Below are 12,530 nucleotides of genomic sequence, written 5' to 3' on the forward strand. Positions count from 1 at the left end.
AGTCACTATGTGGAATTTCACTAATTTCACTACTAATGTTTGTTTCTAAATGGTTTTATTACTTTATTATTATTATTATTAGTATTATTATTAGTAGTAGTAGTATGATTTTTTTTTTTCCAGAATTTTAAGAGCAGGTAGGGTGAATGTATATGTGTTTTATTTTGTGGGATTGTTTGTGAAATATTGGTGGTGGATGGATGACTGATGTGACAAGGACGCAGGTTTTACATGACGCATCAATCATAGAAATCAAAAGCCAGTCCACACTGGATGCACCTTTGTTTTTTATGCTCTGCTAGCATTGTACACATGGGACTATTTATTTATTTATTAAATTTTGAATTATAAATGCATTTAGTGAAGGTGCAAGTGATAGATTTGAATAGATTTTATAGAGTTAGGCTGCATCCGAAATCGCATACTTCCATACTGAACAGTATGCCAAAGCATTACGCGAGAGCCGGTAGTGTGTCCGAATATATAGTATTCATTAAATAGGACGCAAAATTGACCAGAATGCCGTACAGTATGGGCAGCCATTTGAGTATGCAAACGATGCACACTTAAGGTCCGATTATCCATCCCATAATTCAATTGGAGCTGCAAAGGCGTTTGTAGAGAAGAAGAAAGATGGCTGAAAGCGGAGTAAGACATATTAACAATGTTATGATTTAGTACAACCCTGAATAACGTTATGAGTAACTTTGTGGATTGTTTGATGTTAAAATTGTTATAACTGTGGCGATGTGGCATCATGCATCATGTAAGATGGCGGGTATAGTACGTACGAGGTTGGGTGCATATGGTCAAGGCTCAGTGGTCAAGGTACTGGATTACTAATGCAAGATGCAAGCCAAATTGCCACTGTTGGGCCCCTGAGCAAGGCTCTTAACTCACTTGTATTATAATCTGTCACAATTGTAAGCCACTTTGGATAAAATAGTTAAAAAGTGTAGTAGGGTTTTAATGGTGGTTCTTTTAAAAATGAGCCAAGGCCTGTAATTGGCTCATTTTAAATGAAGATTCATTTGAATACAATTCATTTTTATTTAATTTAAATTTTATTTAATGCTAAGTTATGACATTGTTATTTTTTGTTTTTGTTGTACTATACATTCATCTTTTTCATTTACAGCTATCCATGAATCAGTTAAACATTAATACAGGTGGACAGATTTAAATAAATGATTGAATAAGTCAGTAAGTAAGTAAATAAAAAAAAACCTATTGTAGCAATTCCATAACAGTAAAAAAAATAAAATAATAATAATTTTAAGTACCTAGGTCTTTAGCACAATGTCAAATTAATCATAGTTAAAATGTACTAATTAAAATATGAAGACTATAAACCTGCCGTTTACCAATGCACAGAAATTAAGGATTGTTGTTTGTTTGTTTGTTTATTAGGATTTTAACATCATGTTTTACACTTTGGTTACCTTCATGACAGGAACGGTAGTTACTCATTACACAAGATTCTTTAGTTCACACAAGGTTATATCGAACACAGTCATGGACAATTTAGTGTCTCCAATTCACCTCACTTGCATGTCTTTGAACTGTGGGAGAAAACCCACGCGGACATGGGGAGAACATGCAAACTAAAACCCCCATCACTGACATCTTGACACAGTTGGGCCCTTGAGTTGCATCCTAAATTGCTTTCATTGTATTCAATCATAATAGTAAGCTGCTTTGGATAAAAGCGTCTGCTAAACAGCATTACCGTAAAAGCCTGGTATTTTTACACTCGGTGATTAATAATTACACAGATACTATAGGACTGTCTGCGCTCTCTAAAGCAATGTACCATTAAAGGCTAACCTAATATTTAAATGCGTTCAGGTTCTAAATCTATTATTAAATTACAATCCAACTACTTTTAATTTAATTCTTTTTCTATAGAGTTTAGACTTGTCATGCAGACTGAAAAAGTAAGATTCTAAGATACTTATTATATACTGCTTATATACTTATATAAAGTGTTATGCACTTTGTATGCATTTTATTCCTCCTAATCTATTCGTATCTAATTATCAGATTGCATTTAACTTTCTCTACTGCTGTAGACCTCCACTCCTGACTGAGGAGGGCTGTGGCTATCACACGCCCCCACCGACACAAGTGCAGTAGTCACTAGCTTCTTTTGTCCTGCATGAGGCGGGTTCATACTGGGATCTCTATAGTGCATGGAGAGTCACACACCATTCTCCATTATCCTACATCTCTGTGCAGGCACCATTGATCTGCCAGCACTGGTCATAATTGCTGCAGTTATGAGGAATCCCCTCTGGCATTTCTACCCTTCGGACAAGCTAATCATTGTCCGTATAGGCGCCTGGCCTGCTGGTAGCAGAGCTGGGATTCAAGCGTGTTTTAATGCACTCATCAGCCATAACATTAACACCACCTCCTTGTTTCTACACTCACTGTCCATTTTATCAGCTCCACTTACCATATAAGATCACTTTATAGTTCTACAATTACTGACTGTAGTCCATCTGTTTCTCTACATACTGTTTTAGCTTGCTTTCACCCTGTTCTTCAATGGTCAGGACCCCCCACAGGACCACCACATAGCAGGTATTATTTAGGTGGTGGATCATTCGCAGCACTGCAGTGACACTGACATGGTGGTGGTGGTGTGTTAGTGTATGTTGTGCTGGTATGAGTGGATAAGACACAGCAGCCCTAATGGAATTTTTAAACACCTCACTGTCACTGCTGGACTGAGAATAGTCCACCAACCAAAAATATCCAGACAACAGCGCCCCATAGGCAGTGTCCTGTGACCACTGATGAAGGTCTAGAAGATGACCGAATCAAACAGCAGCAATAGATGAGCGATCGTCTCTGACTTTACATCTACAAGGTGGACCAACTAGGTAGGAGTGTCTAATAGAGTGGACAGTGAGTGGACACAGTATTTAAAAACTCCAGCAGTGCTGCTGTGTCTGATCCACCACCTAAATACTACCTGCTCTGTGGGGGTCCTGAACATTGAAGAACAGGGTGAAAGCAGGCTAAAGAGGTATGTATAGAAACAGATGGACTACAGTCAGTAATTGTAGAACTACAAAGTGCTCCTATATGGTAAGAGGAGCTGATAAAATGGACAGTGAGTGTAGAAACAAGGAGATGGTTTTAATGTTATGGCTAATCAGTGTGTGTGTATATATATATATATATAAACACAATAAATTCTAGTTTAGTAGCAGTCGTGCTTTCCTGTTTCACGTTCATTTTAAATATGATCTAATTCACTAATTTATTATGATTTTCTATCCAGTTTATTAATTATATTTGTAGTCATGTGAAACTGTCATTTTTATGTAGAATGTGTGGTTTTCATGATGCACACAAAGTCTGCAGTATATAGCACTGCATTCTCTCTTTAAGCAGAAAGGTCAGACTGTATTATTTACGTCCTTCTCCATTTAGACGAGTCTGTTAAATATTTTACACAGTGTTTTTCCTAGCGCAGGTTTCACTGCAGATCGATTAGTATCAAAAGACACCATTTGCCCCCAAATACCGTCTAACATCAAGTTATTTTTGCTTCTCAGCCCTGTCTCGGTCATCTCAGTTCAGGAGTCTGTCTCTCTCTCTCTCTCTCTCTCTCTCTCTCTCTCTCTCTCTCTCTCTCTCTCCGGTCTTTTTTATGATCCTTGTGAGCTTGATTATAACCTGCTGTGACACGGTATGAAGTGAAATTACTGCAATCAGCAGATTTGGGTGGAATTAACAGCCCATGTGGTAGAACGGTGTTTGTGGGTAAAGCCCACACCAAATTTGTCTACCTGCAATTATGAGCTTGCTCTTGTATTTTTCTTTGTCATAACACTGGCAAGCCATAGCCTAGTGGTTAAGGTACTGGACTAGTAATCAGAAGGTCGCTGGTTTAAGCCACACCACTGGCAGGTTTCTGCTGTTGGGTCCTTGAGCAAGGCCCTTTAACCCTCAATTGCTCAGACTGTGTACTGTAACTGTAATGTTTTTTTGGATTAAGGCATCTGCTAATTGCCAAAACTGTAAATGGGTCAGCATGGGCACCCTGACTGGTCTTTGGCTATGCAGCCCCATACGCAGCAAACTGCGCAATCAGCCTTCGCTCCCCACATGAATAGTGTGTAAACTGTGCTAATTTGCAGTCCCGGCTTCTAGTATTCATGTGTTTTGGTACACCAGGTTCCAGGGTGTGACTTTTGTGCCTCGGTGGCTTCGATGACGAGAATGGGAGCTTTGACAAGTCTGATTGAAATGACGTCTCGGGCGGGCTGGATGGTAATGTGCTCTTCCTGCTCACGCTGTAATTAAATTTGCAGGTCGAGCGGCTCCTCCAACGATCCCCAGTCTGCTCTGGGAGATCAGGTCCAAATCACTCAGTGGTTTAACTACAGCAAGGGGGCCACTAGCGATAATGTGTGTGTGTGAGTGAATACATTTCCCCACACGCACAGTGAGAACTCACGGCACAAAGCTCTTAATGAGCTGAAGATAAAATTTGCTTGCCACCTACCGCCCCCCACGCTTACCTCATACTAACGCTCCTATTAGTGCCGATGAAGACACTTCTGAACAACGATGACAGACAATGGAAGACTATTGATCCTGACAGCTCCAACGTGACTGAGCCTTGTTAATGGGAAAAGAAATGGAGGAAGGTACACTTTGTAAATCAGGTTTGACAGTAGAAAAGGTTTAGAAGTCACCCTTCTATTCAAGCGAGCACCTTTGTCGGATCATTATCTTCCTTTGGTAATGATGTGTTTAACATGATACATTGTCATTCTCTAAGTGCAGGAACTGTTATTTAATATGCTGATGAGCCAAAACATTAGGACCGCTCTCTAAAAACGTGCACGGCGATGCTAATTTCATATGTTAAATGTCGGGCTGATAGCAGCTTCTGGTAGTCCACATGTTGAATGCAGGGCCAAGGGCCAAGTCCTTAACTCCAAAATACCAAGAGAGGGCTTACAGGCAGCCATAGTGAGTGCCCACTAATAGAGGTCAGAGCAGACTCATTAATACCATTTTACATTGACATTTTCGGCATTTAGCAGACGCTTTCATCCAAAGCGACTTACAGTTGTGACACTACAATCTAAGCAATTAGGAGTTAAGGGCCTTGCTCAAGGGCCCAACAGTGGCAACCTGGCAGTGATGAAGCTTGAACCGACAACCTTCTGATTACTACACCCTTAACCACTAGGCTACAGCAGCCCTAAAGTTTTAAAATACCAGTGAACAATACCAGTGGCAAGGACGAACTCTCTTAAAAATACTGGAAGAAACCTTGAGAGGAACTCTTGCAATCTCCTTGGGTGGTCTGGAGAATCATTGGTTAGTTAGACTAACACAAACCATACATACACAGTGTTAGGTGTATTTAAAAGTCATAACTAGCAAAAAGATTAAACAAGCAATTGGAGTTCTTCATTATTCAGTCCAGTGTGTAATAAAGTCTGTAGTGAGTTCTGGACATTTTTGGTGCAAACACGCCAGGTTCCCAGATGCTAATTTTTTGGTACCAAAGGATCCCTTTAGATGTCTTGTAGAGTCCATGTCTCGGCAGGTTTTTTTTTTTTTTTTTTAAATTTTTTTTTTTTTGACATTAGCCAGGTGGGCCTAATGTTTTGACCTATATGTGTATACTTCCAGTGTCGATTTTTTCACTATATGAAAGTTTAAATAAAGTCTGTAGACACTCTTTTCTTATTAATAAGTTCAGTGTTTGGGTTTTAGTCACACTGATTGTTAACAGGTATATAAAATTATATATATATATATATATATATATATATATATATATATATATATACATATATTATATATATTACGATCTATGGTTTCAAATTTGGCGTGGTCGTTTGGGAAAGGCCCTTTTTACTTCTGTTGGCTGGAAAGAAATGGCAGTGAACACTTTTTGGATGAATTAGAATGTTGATTGGGAGCCAGACTTTCTAGTCCAGCATCAGTACTTGACCTTATAATGCTGGACTTGAATTGGTGTCAATTTCACCGACACATTTCAAAGTTTTACAATAGTGAAGGCTATTAGCTGGGGAAGGTTATACCATGCCTTAAGTGCAGTACAGGGTCCATTCAGATCTCAGTTATATCTCTATTTTCTGCAACTCAATTAAAACTATGCACTTTTTTGTCATTTATAATTCTAGGGACTAAATTGTCCATGACTGTGTTCGATATAACCTTGTGAACTGATGAACCTTGTGTAATGAGTAACTACTGTTTCTGTTATGAATGTAACCAAAGTGTAAAACATGACATTAAAATCCTAATAAACAAACAAACAATATTAGGGGCAACACGGTGGCTCAGTGGGTAGCACTGTCGCCTCAGTTCGATTCCCAGGTGGAGCGGTCTGTGTGGGATTCCTACAGGCGCTTCGGTTTCCTCCCACAGTCCAAAGACATGCAAGTGAGGTGAATTGAAGATACTAAATTGTCCATGACTGTGTCTGATATAACCTTGTGAACTGATGAATCTTGTGTAACCAGTAATTACTTGCCATGTCATGAATGTAACCAAAGTGTGTAAATATGGTGATCAAATCCTAATAAATAAAATAAAATATTAAGGGGATGGGCTTAAGGGCAAGTGCTTGTTTTTAAATGGACAACTAGGACCCAAGAAAACAACATCTAACCATGAGTGCTCTTCTCAAAATAACACTGGCAACCTTTAAGGTGTGAACTACATGCTTTAAATGTAATAATCTGCTCCGCTTAGGCTGTAGAACTCTGCATGGGAATAAGCTAGAGGTTTTAAAAATCAACAAACAAATTCAGTTCCTCCCCTCGGTGTTCCGTGTAAACCCTTACCTTAAACAGACATGCTCGAGAGCCGTACAGAACGCCCGCATGCTGGTGCAAACATGATTGGCAGTCACGAAACTTACTTTCTCGTGCTGATTAAATAAATATCGAATGCCACCTCGGCTCGTTTAAAAACAGAGCCGGAGGCAGACACAGAGCCGTTTTTCAGAATGGAAAGAGAAAAGTTTTCGGATTGAAAATCACTGACACCTACTTTAAGTTGCTGACTCTGGAAATGACCCACAGAGGCAGGAACAGCCTTGCTTTAGGAGTGCACACTTTTTTTTTCCTTGAGTCATCAAAGTCACAGTATCAGTCCCGACCTTATTTAAAAAACGTGGTTTGCCTAAGACCCACCTTTTTCTGATCTTCTTTAGGATGAAAAAGGTCAGTGTTTATTACACACACTAATGCCATCTACACACATTCCTTGACAGACAGCTGACCCAACCGCGCTTGTCCCTTAGGCATGCTTCACCACTGTAGTCTGATTAAGTCCAGTCCTGAACTTATGGACAGAAGAGAGAGAGAGAGAAAAAAAAAGAACAGGATTAAGAAAAAAAAGAAGAAGAAAAAGCAAAGTGGTGCAGAGCCAGGCGGGTGACGATGTGTTTGCCTGTGGAAGGAACCAGTAAAAGTAGCCTTGCGACAGATGTGCAGGGCAGTAAAAGTGTAATTGAAATGCCAGCAGCAATGGTCTTATCTAGCCACTACAGGAGCCTGCTTCGTCTGTGAACATCAGTTAAATGTCATTTTAACCCAGCCTGATTCATCCCGACCACAATCCCCTGCTTCTGCGACTGCAGTCAAAGATGGGGAGGGAAATGGAAAAAAAAAAATGGACGGAGAACTGTGAGGATAAGGAACAGACAGAGAAGGGAACTGACAGTGAGGAGGCTGTAATAGGATTTCATCTGCGCACTGTTAACTTCCACCACCTGGACTTAGTTGCTAATTTAATATGGTCCATCAGTGAGAACCGTTTTTCACTTATTTATGGAGAAAGTTTTGTTATTTTTCAAGACATTTTTAGTTTAGGCCACCATATTGTTATCTGTGGTTCACTAGACATTTAAAAAAGTGCAGATTTATTTCTACAGACTTAGTATACTTGCAGAACATTTTAAGACACACCTGTCTTGAATATACTCAGCTAGTATTTATTGATGATTACATTTTATTTATTTATTTATTAGAATTGTAATGTCATGTTTTACACATTTTGGTTACATTCATGACAAAACAGGTGGTTACTGGTTACACAAGATCCATCAGTTCAAGTCTTTAATGTCGAACACAGTCATGGGCAATTTTGTATCTCCAATTTACCTCACATGCATGTCTTTGGACTGTGGGAGGAAACCGGAGCTCCAGGAAGAAACCCACACAGACATGGGGAGAACATGCAAACTCTACACAGAAAGAACCCAGACCGATCAACATGGGAAGCAACTTATAGAGGCTAATTCACCTTTTGCGGTATATGAGGTATGAAAAAATCCATAGGTGTATCAATCAAAAGGGACCCTGACTGACCAGATGATGATTGGTGGACCATTCTTACTTTTGTAATAACATGTAGGATTAGACTAGCAGTGAGTTTGGCCTGACACTCACCTGTTAACCTTTCTTACACTTGGGAGCAACTTAAAGAAGTCAATCCATCTTCTGCCTGGTATAGGAGATGGGATGAAATCCATAGTTTTTATCAGTCAAAAGGAACCCTGACTGGCCAGATGATGATTGGTGGACCATTCTTACATTGTAATGACATCTACGATTAGACTTGCGATTACTTTAGCCTGACACTCACTTGTTAATCTTACTCACACTTGGGAGCAACTTAAAGTAGCCAATCCACCTTCTGCATGGCATAGGAGGGAAGAAACACATGAGGATACTTACAGAACATGCAAAACATTTTCCTAGAAGTAACCACTGGCAAAAATAGAATCAAGGGCCTATTCACAGGGCCCAGTTTGCCATATTGGAAAAAATACATTCCTAATTAATATTCATAGCGGTCAGGTGACACAGTGGTCTATTACGCTAGCCCACCATTGCTGAGTTCTCAGAGTTCTGAGATCTCAGCTGGGATATTGGTCAGCCAGGCATTTACACAGACATGATTGACTATGTCTAAGAGGGTGGGGATCCGAAGCCCTTCAACTGGATTGAAATGTCCAGGGTACTCTGCTTTGTTCCCAGTGTTTCCAAGTGGAACCGGACCGTGACCATGATCAGGGTTAAATGTGATGAGTAATTATTCATTGTCACCAATCTCTGATTCTGTGGGCAAGACATGGATACACACCCTGAACAGGGCACCAGTCCAAAGTGAAGGTCTGGCAGATTAGTGGTAGTGGGGCTTGAACCCTCAACCTTTCGGTTGATAGTTCAGCATGTTTATCACCAAGCTACACCTGCTTATATTTACTGAGGTGGACATGCCACTCTACTCTGACCATCAAATACTTACCAACCAAATGCCCTAGATACACATCAATCCAAGGGTGCAGAAAATGCCAAACTATGAGAGAAAGCTTTGGGTAAGGAATCTGAGAACTTTTGGGACATGTCCTTGTTCAAACAGGACTGAAAACACACATTTAACAATCTACACCATACATGAATTGACTAACCTTGAAATCCGATGAGCTACCTTCCCACCACGAACAATAGCAATGTGTAAACATGGCATTAAACCCACAAACAAACACAATCATCGAGCCACCACTGTGCTCACACATTTACTTTCTTACACCTGGGGAAATTTTTAGTTGCCAATCACCTAATGTTTGTGGTAGGAAACTGGAACACCTAGAGAGAACCCACGCAGATATTACAAACAGTTATTAGAAACTAGCATTGTCCCCAGGGTTCCAGTACCCATGTAGCTGTGCATCACCCACCATCTTCACCACTACTCTGCCTTTCCTAACATGAGCTAAATAACATTTAAACACTAGCCTGATATTTCTTAATGTTATTGGTTTTTAGTAGCAACTTGTGTTTAACATGAATGTGAGGGATTTAAAGCCAGACTTATAATCTTACTGTGTCTATAGATTTTAACTTGGAAGCTAAAGCATGTCTACAGGTTTATGAAGTAAATGTTTGATACCTCGCTCACTCACTTTCTTAACCGCTTATCCAATTTGGGTCGTGGGGGACCCTATCCCAGCTTTTCAATGGGCGCAAGGCACACAGTAACACCCTGGATGGGGCACCAGTCCATCACAGGGCAGACACACATACACACACACACACACACACACACACACACACACATACATACACACACTTATTCACCTATAGGGCAATTTAGTGTCTCCAATTAACCTTACTGCATGTTTTTGGACTGTGGGAGGAAACCGGAGCTCCCGGAGAACACCCACACAGACACGGGGAGAACATGCAAACTCCACACAGAAAGTGACCCGGACCGCCCAGCCTGGGGATCGAACCCAGGACCTTCTTGCTGTGAGGTGACAGTGCTACCCACTGAGCCACCCTGTTTGATACCTGTCACCAAGAAAATACCTGTCACCAAATAGCATTGCAGTCCTTCAGTCAGCACGGCTGGGGGGGTACTCCTTACATATGTATTTGCATGCCATTGCAGCTGGCACATACCAACCAATAACACAAATGATGTCTTTGGAAGCTATTTATTGACTGGCTTTTGGTAATTTATTGCATTTCTGTGGGCTGACCTAAAATCTTATGCACATTTTATTTATTTTTTGCAATTTTCCCAGCATTTCCTTCCAATTTAGTCATTTTGCCCCTTGACCCTCCCCCACTCTGACGTAGAAGAGCCACAGACTAGGGCTGCACACTTTCTCTTTTTATTTCTTTTTTATATATTTTGTTTATGCATTTTCTCCCCTTTTTCTCCATTTTTCACCGTCCAATTTGACCGATTGCGTCATGCTTCCTCCCCACCAATGCCGATCCCCACTCTGATTGAGAAGAACGAAGCTTACCCATGCCCCCTCCGAAAATGCAGCAGCCGCTTGCATTTTGTCATCTACATTTTGACGAGTGCAATGCAGATCAGCACTGTGTACGGAGAGACACACCCTGACAGCACTCTTTTCCCATCTCTTTGCAGGTGCCATCAATCAGCCAGCAGAGGTCGTAATTGCATTAGTTATGACAGAGACCCTATCCGGCTTAATCCCACCCCTATCTGAACAACAGGCCAATCGGCAGGCAGAGCTGAGACTCGATACGATGTATACGAAATCCCAGCTCTGTTGTTCAGCGTGTGTTTTACCGCTGCGCCACCTGAGCGGCCACACTTTCTCTTATATATCTTGTTTTTGTTTTGTGTGTATTACAATAATCACATCAGAAAGGGCCATGATAACACACCGTACGTCACGAATAACAGCTTGTTACCTGTTGCGCAACAGAATGAACTCTTCATACTCTATAACATGTGCATGTGATGTCATGTGATGGATTCTGAAAGGTCCAGAGTGAAAGCACAAGCAACATATATATAAGGCCAAGTCGATATGGCCAGACTATTGGATTAAAGTATTTTTAAAACATTGGGTGCTTACAGGCAACAGTGGTCTGAGGTGGAACAAGCCACTAACAGGTAGTTGTCTAGTCAAGAATCCTTGATGCCAGAGAACTTGACGGCTATGGTGTATCATACGGACCAACAGAGTGGCTCAAAATGCAGATCGTTTTAATACTGATGAGAGGTGAGTGTGCCACAGTGCATCACACCCATCTGTGTGTGAAGCTATGTAGTCACAGATTAAAGTGGCCATATTAAGTCCTGTCCACTGTCAAAAGCACCCACAGTGGGCATGTATGCATCAGAACTGGACATTGGATCAACAGACAAAGGTCGACTGATCCTGCAAAGCCTGATTCTTCCAAGATCCTGAAGAACCTGTTGGTAACATCTCAGTACCAGATATCATGTGACTCCAGATGACTTGTAGAGTCCATGTCTTGCCAGGTCAGGGTTTTTTGACAGCATATTAATCCCAATGTTTTGACTCATCTGTGTAAACCAACAATGTAGAAACTGATCTGTTCTGTAGTGCTGTGCAGAGGTGTTAATGCTGCACTATCTGCCACATCGCGTTAGCAATTCCCTATCCAGCTCTTTTACAGACCATAATACTATCATTTAAAAAATAGACTACCGTTAATGTGCATATATTATTCACATTAACACCTTTTACATCAGCCACTCGGAGACACGGCACAAGTGTGATTTAACACATTGCTCACACAACATTTTGAATTGCTAAGTCTAAAGCATAGCACATGTTGTCATAACTCTGTGGTATTTACTTGTTGATATACATACAGTATGGCATCAGTGCTAATTAGAATATGTTCCCCAGCAGAGGCAGGGTATCAAATTTCAGATCAAACGCAGTGCCTTTACTTTAGATTAAGGTCAAACGCACTTAAATGTCTGCAAGCCTCTTTTTGAAAGCTTAATAGCTAATGAAATGTTCTCTCTCTTTCTCCCTCTCTCTCTCTCTCTCTCTTTATCTCTCTCTCTCTCTTTTTTAGAGAGTGATCTTCAATATCGTGAACTTCAGTAAAACCAAGAGCTTATACAGAGATGGGATGGCTCCAGTGGTGAAGTCTACCAGTCGACCTAAATGGTACATTGCTACAAACAAACTAATTTATGTGTACATA

At 40.6% G+C, this 12,530-nt stretch overlaps 1 protein-coding gene across 4 annotated transcripts in view; it reads left to right on the plus strand.

The window, feature by feature from the left end:
* The window catches only part of agbl4 (AGBL carboxypeptidase 4), a 587,706-nt gene that overhangs the window by 234,630 nt on the left and 340,546 nt on the right, over positions 1-12,530 (plus strand). For all 4 annotated transcript variants that reach the window (XM_062999017.1, XM_062999019.1, XM_062999018.1 and 1 more), the window contains one exon: positions 12,399-12,493. In XM_062999017.1, the coding sequence (XP_062855087.1) occupies positions 12,399-12,493 (95 nt within the window). The remainder of the gene's footprint in view (positions 1-12,398; positions 12,494-12,530) is intronic.

Source organism: Trichomycterus rosablanca, chromosome 7 (assembly GCF_030014385.1).
Source record: "Trichomycterus rosablanca isolate fTriRos1 chromosome 7, fTriRos1.hap1, whole genome shotgun sequence".
In the NCBI taxonomy this organism is placed as follows: Eukaryota; Metazoa; Chordata; class Actinopteri; order Siluriformes; family Trichomycteridae; genus Trichomycterus; species Trichomycterus rosablanca.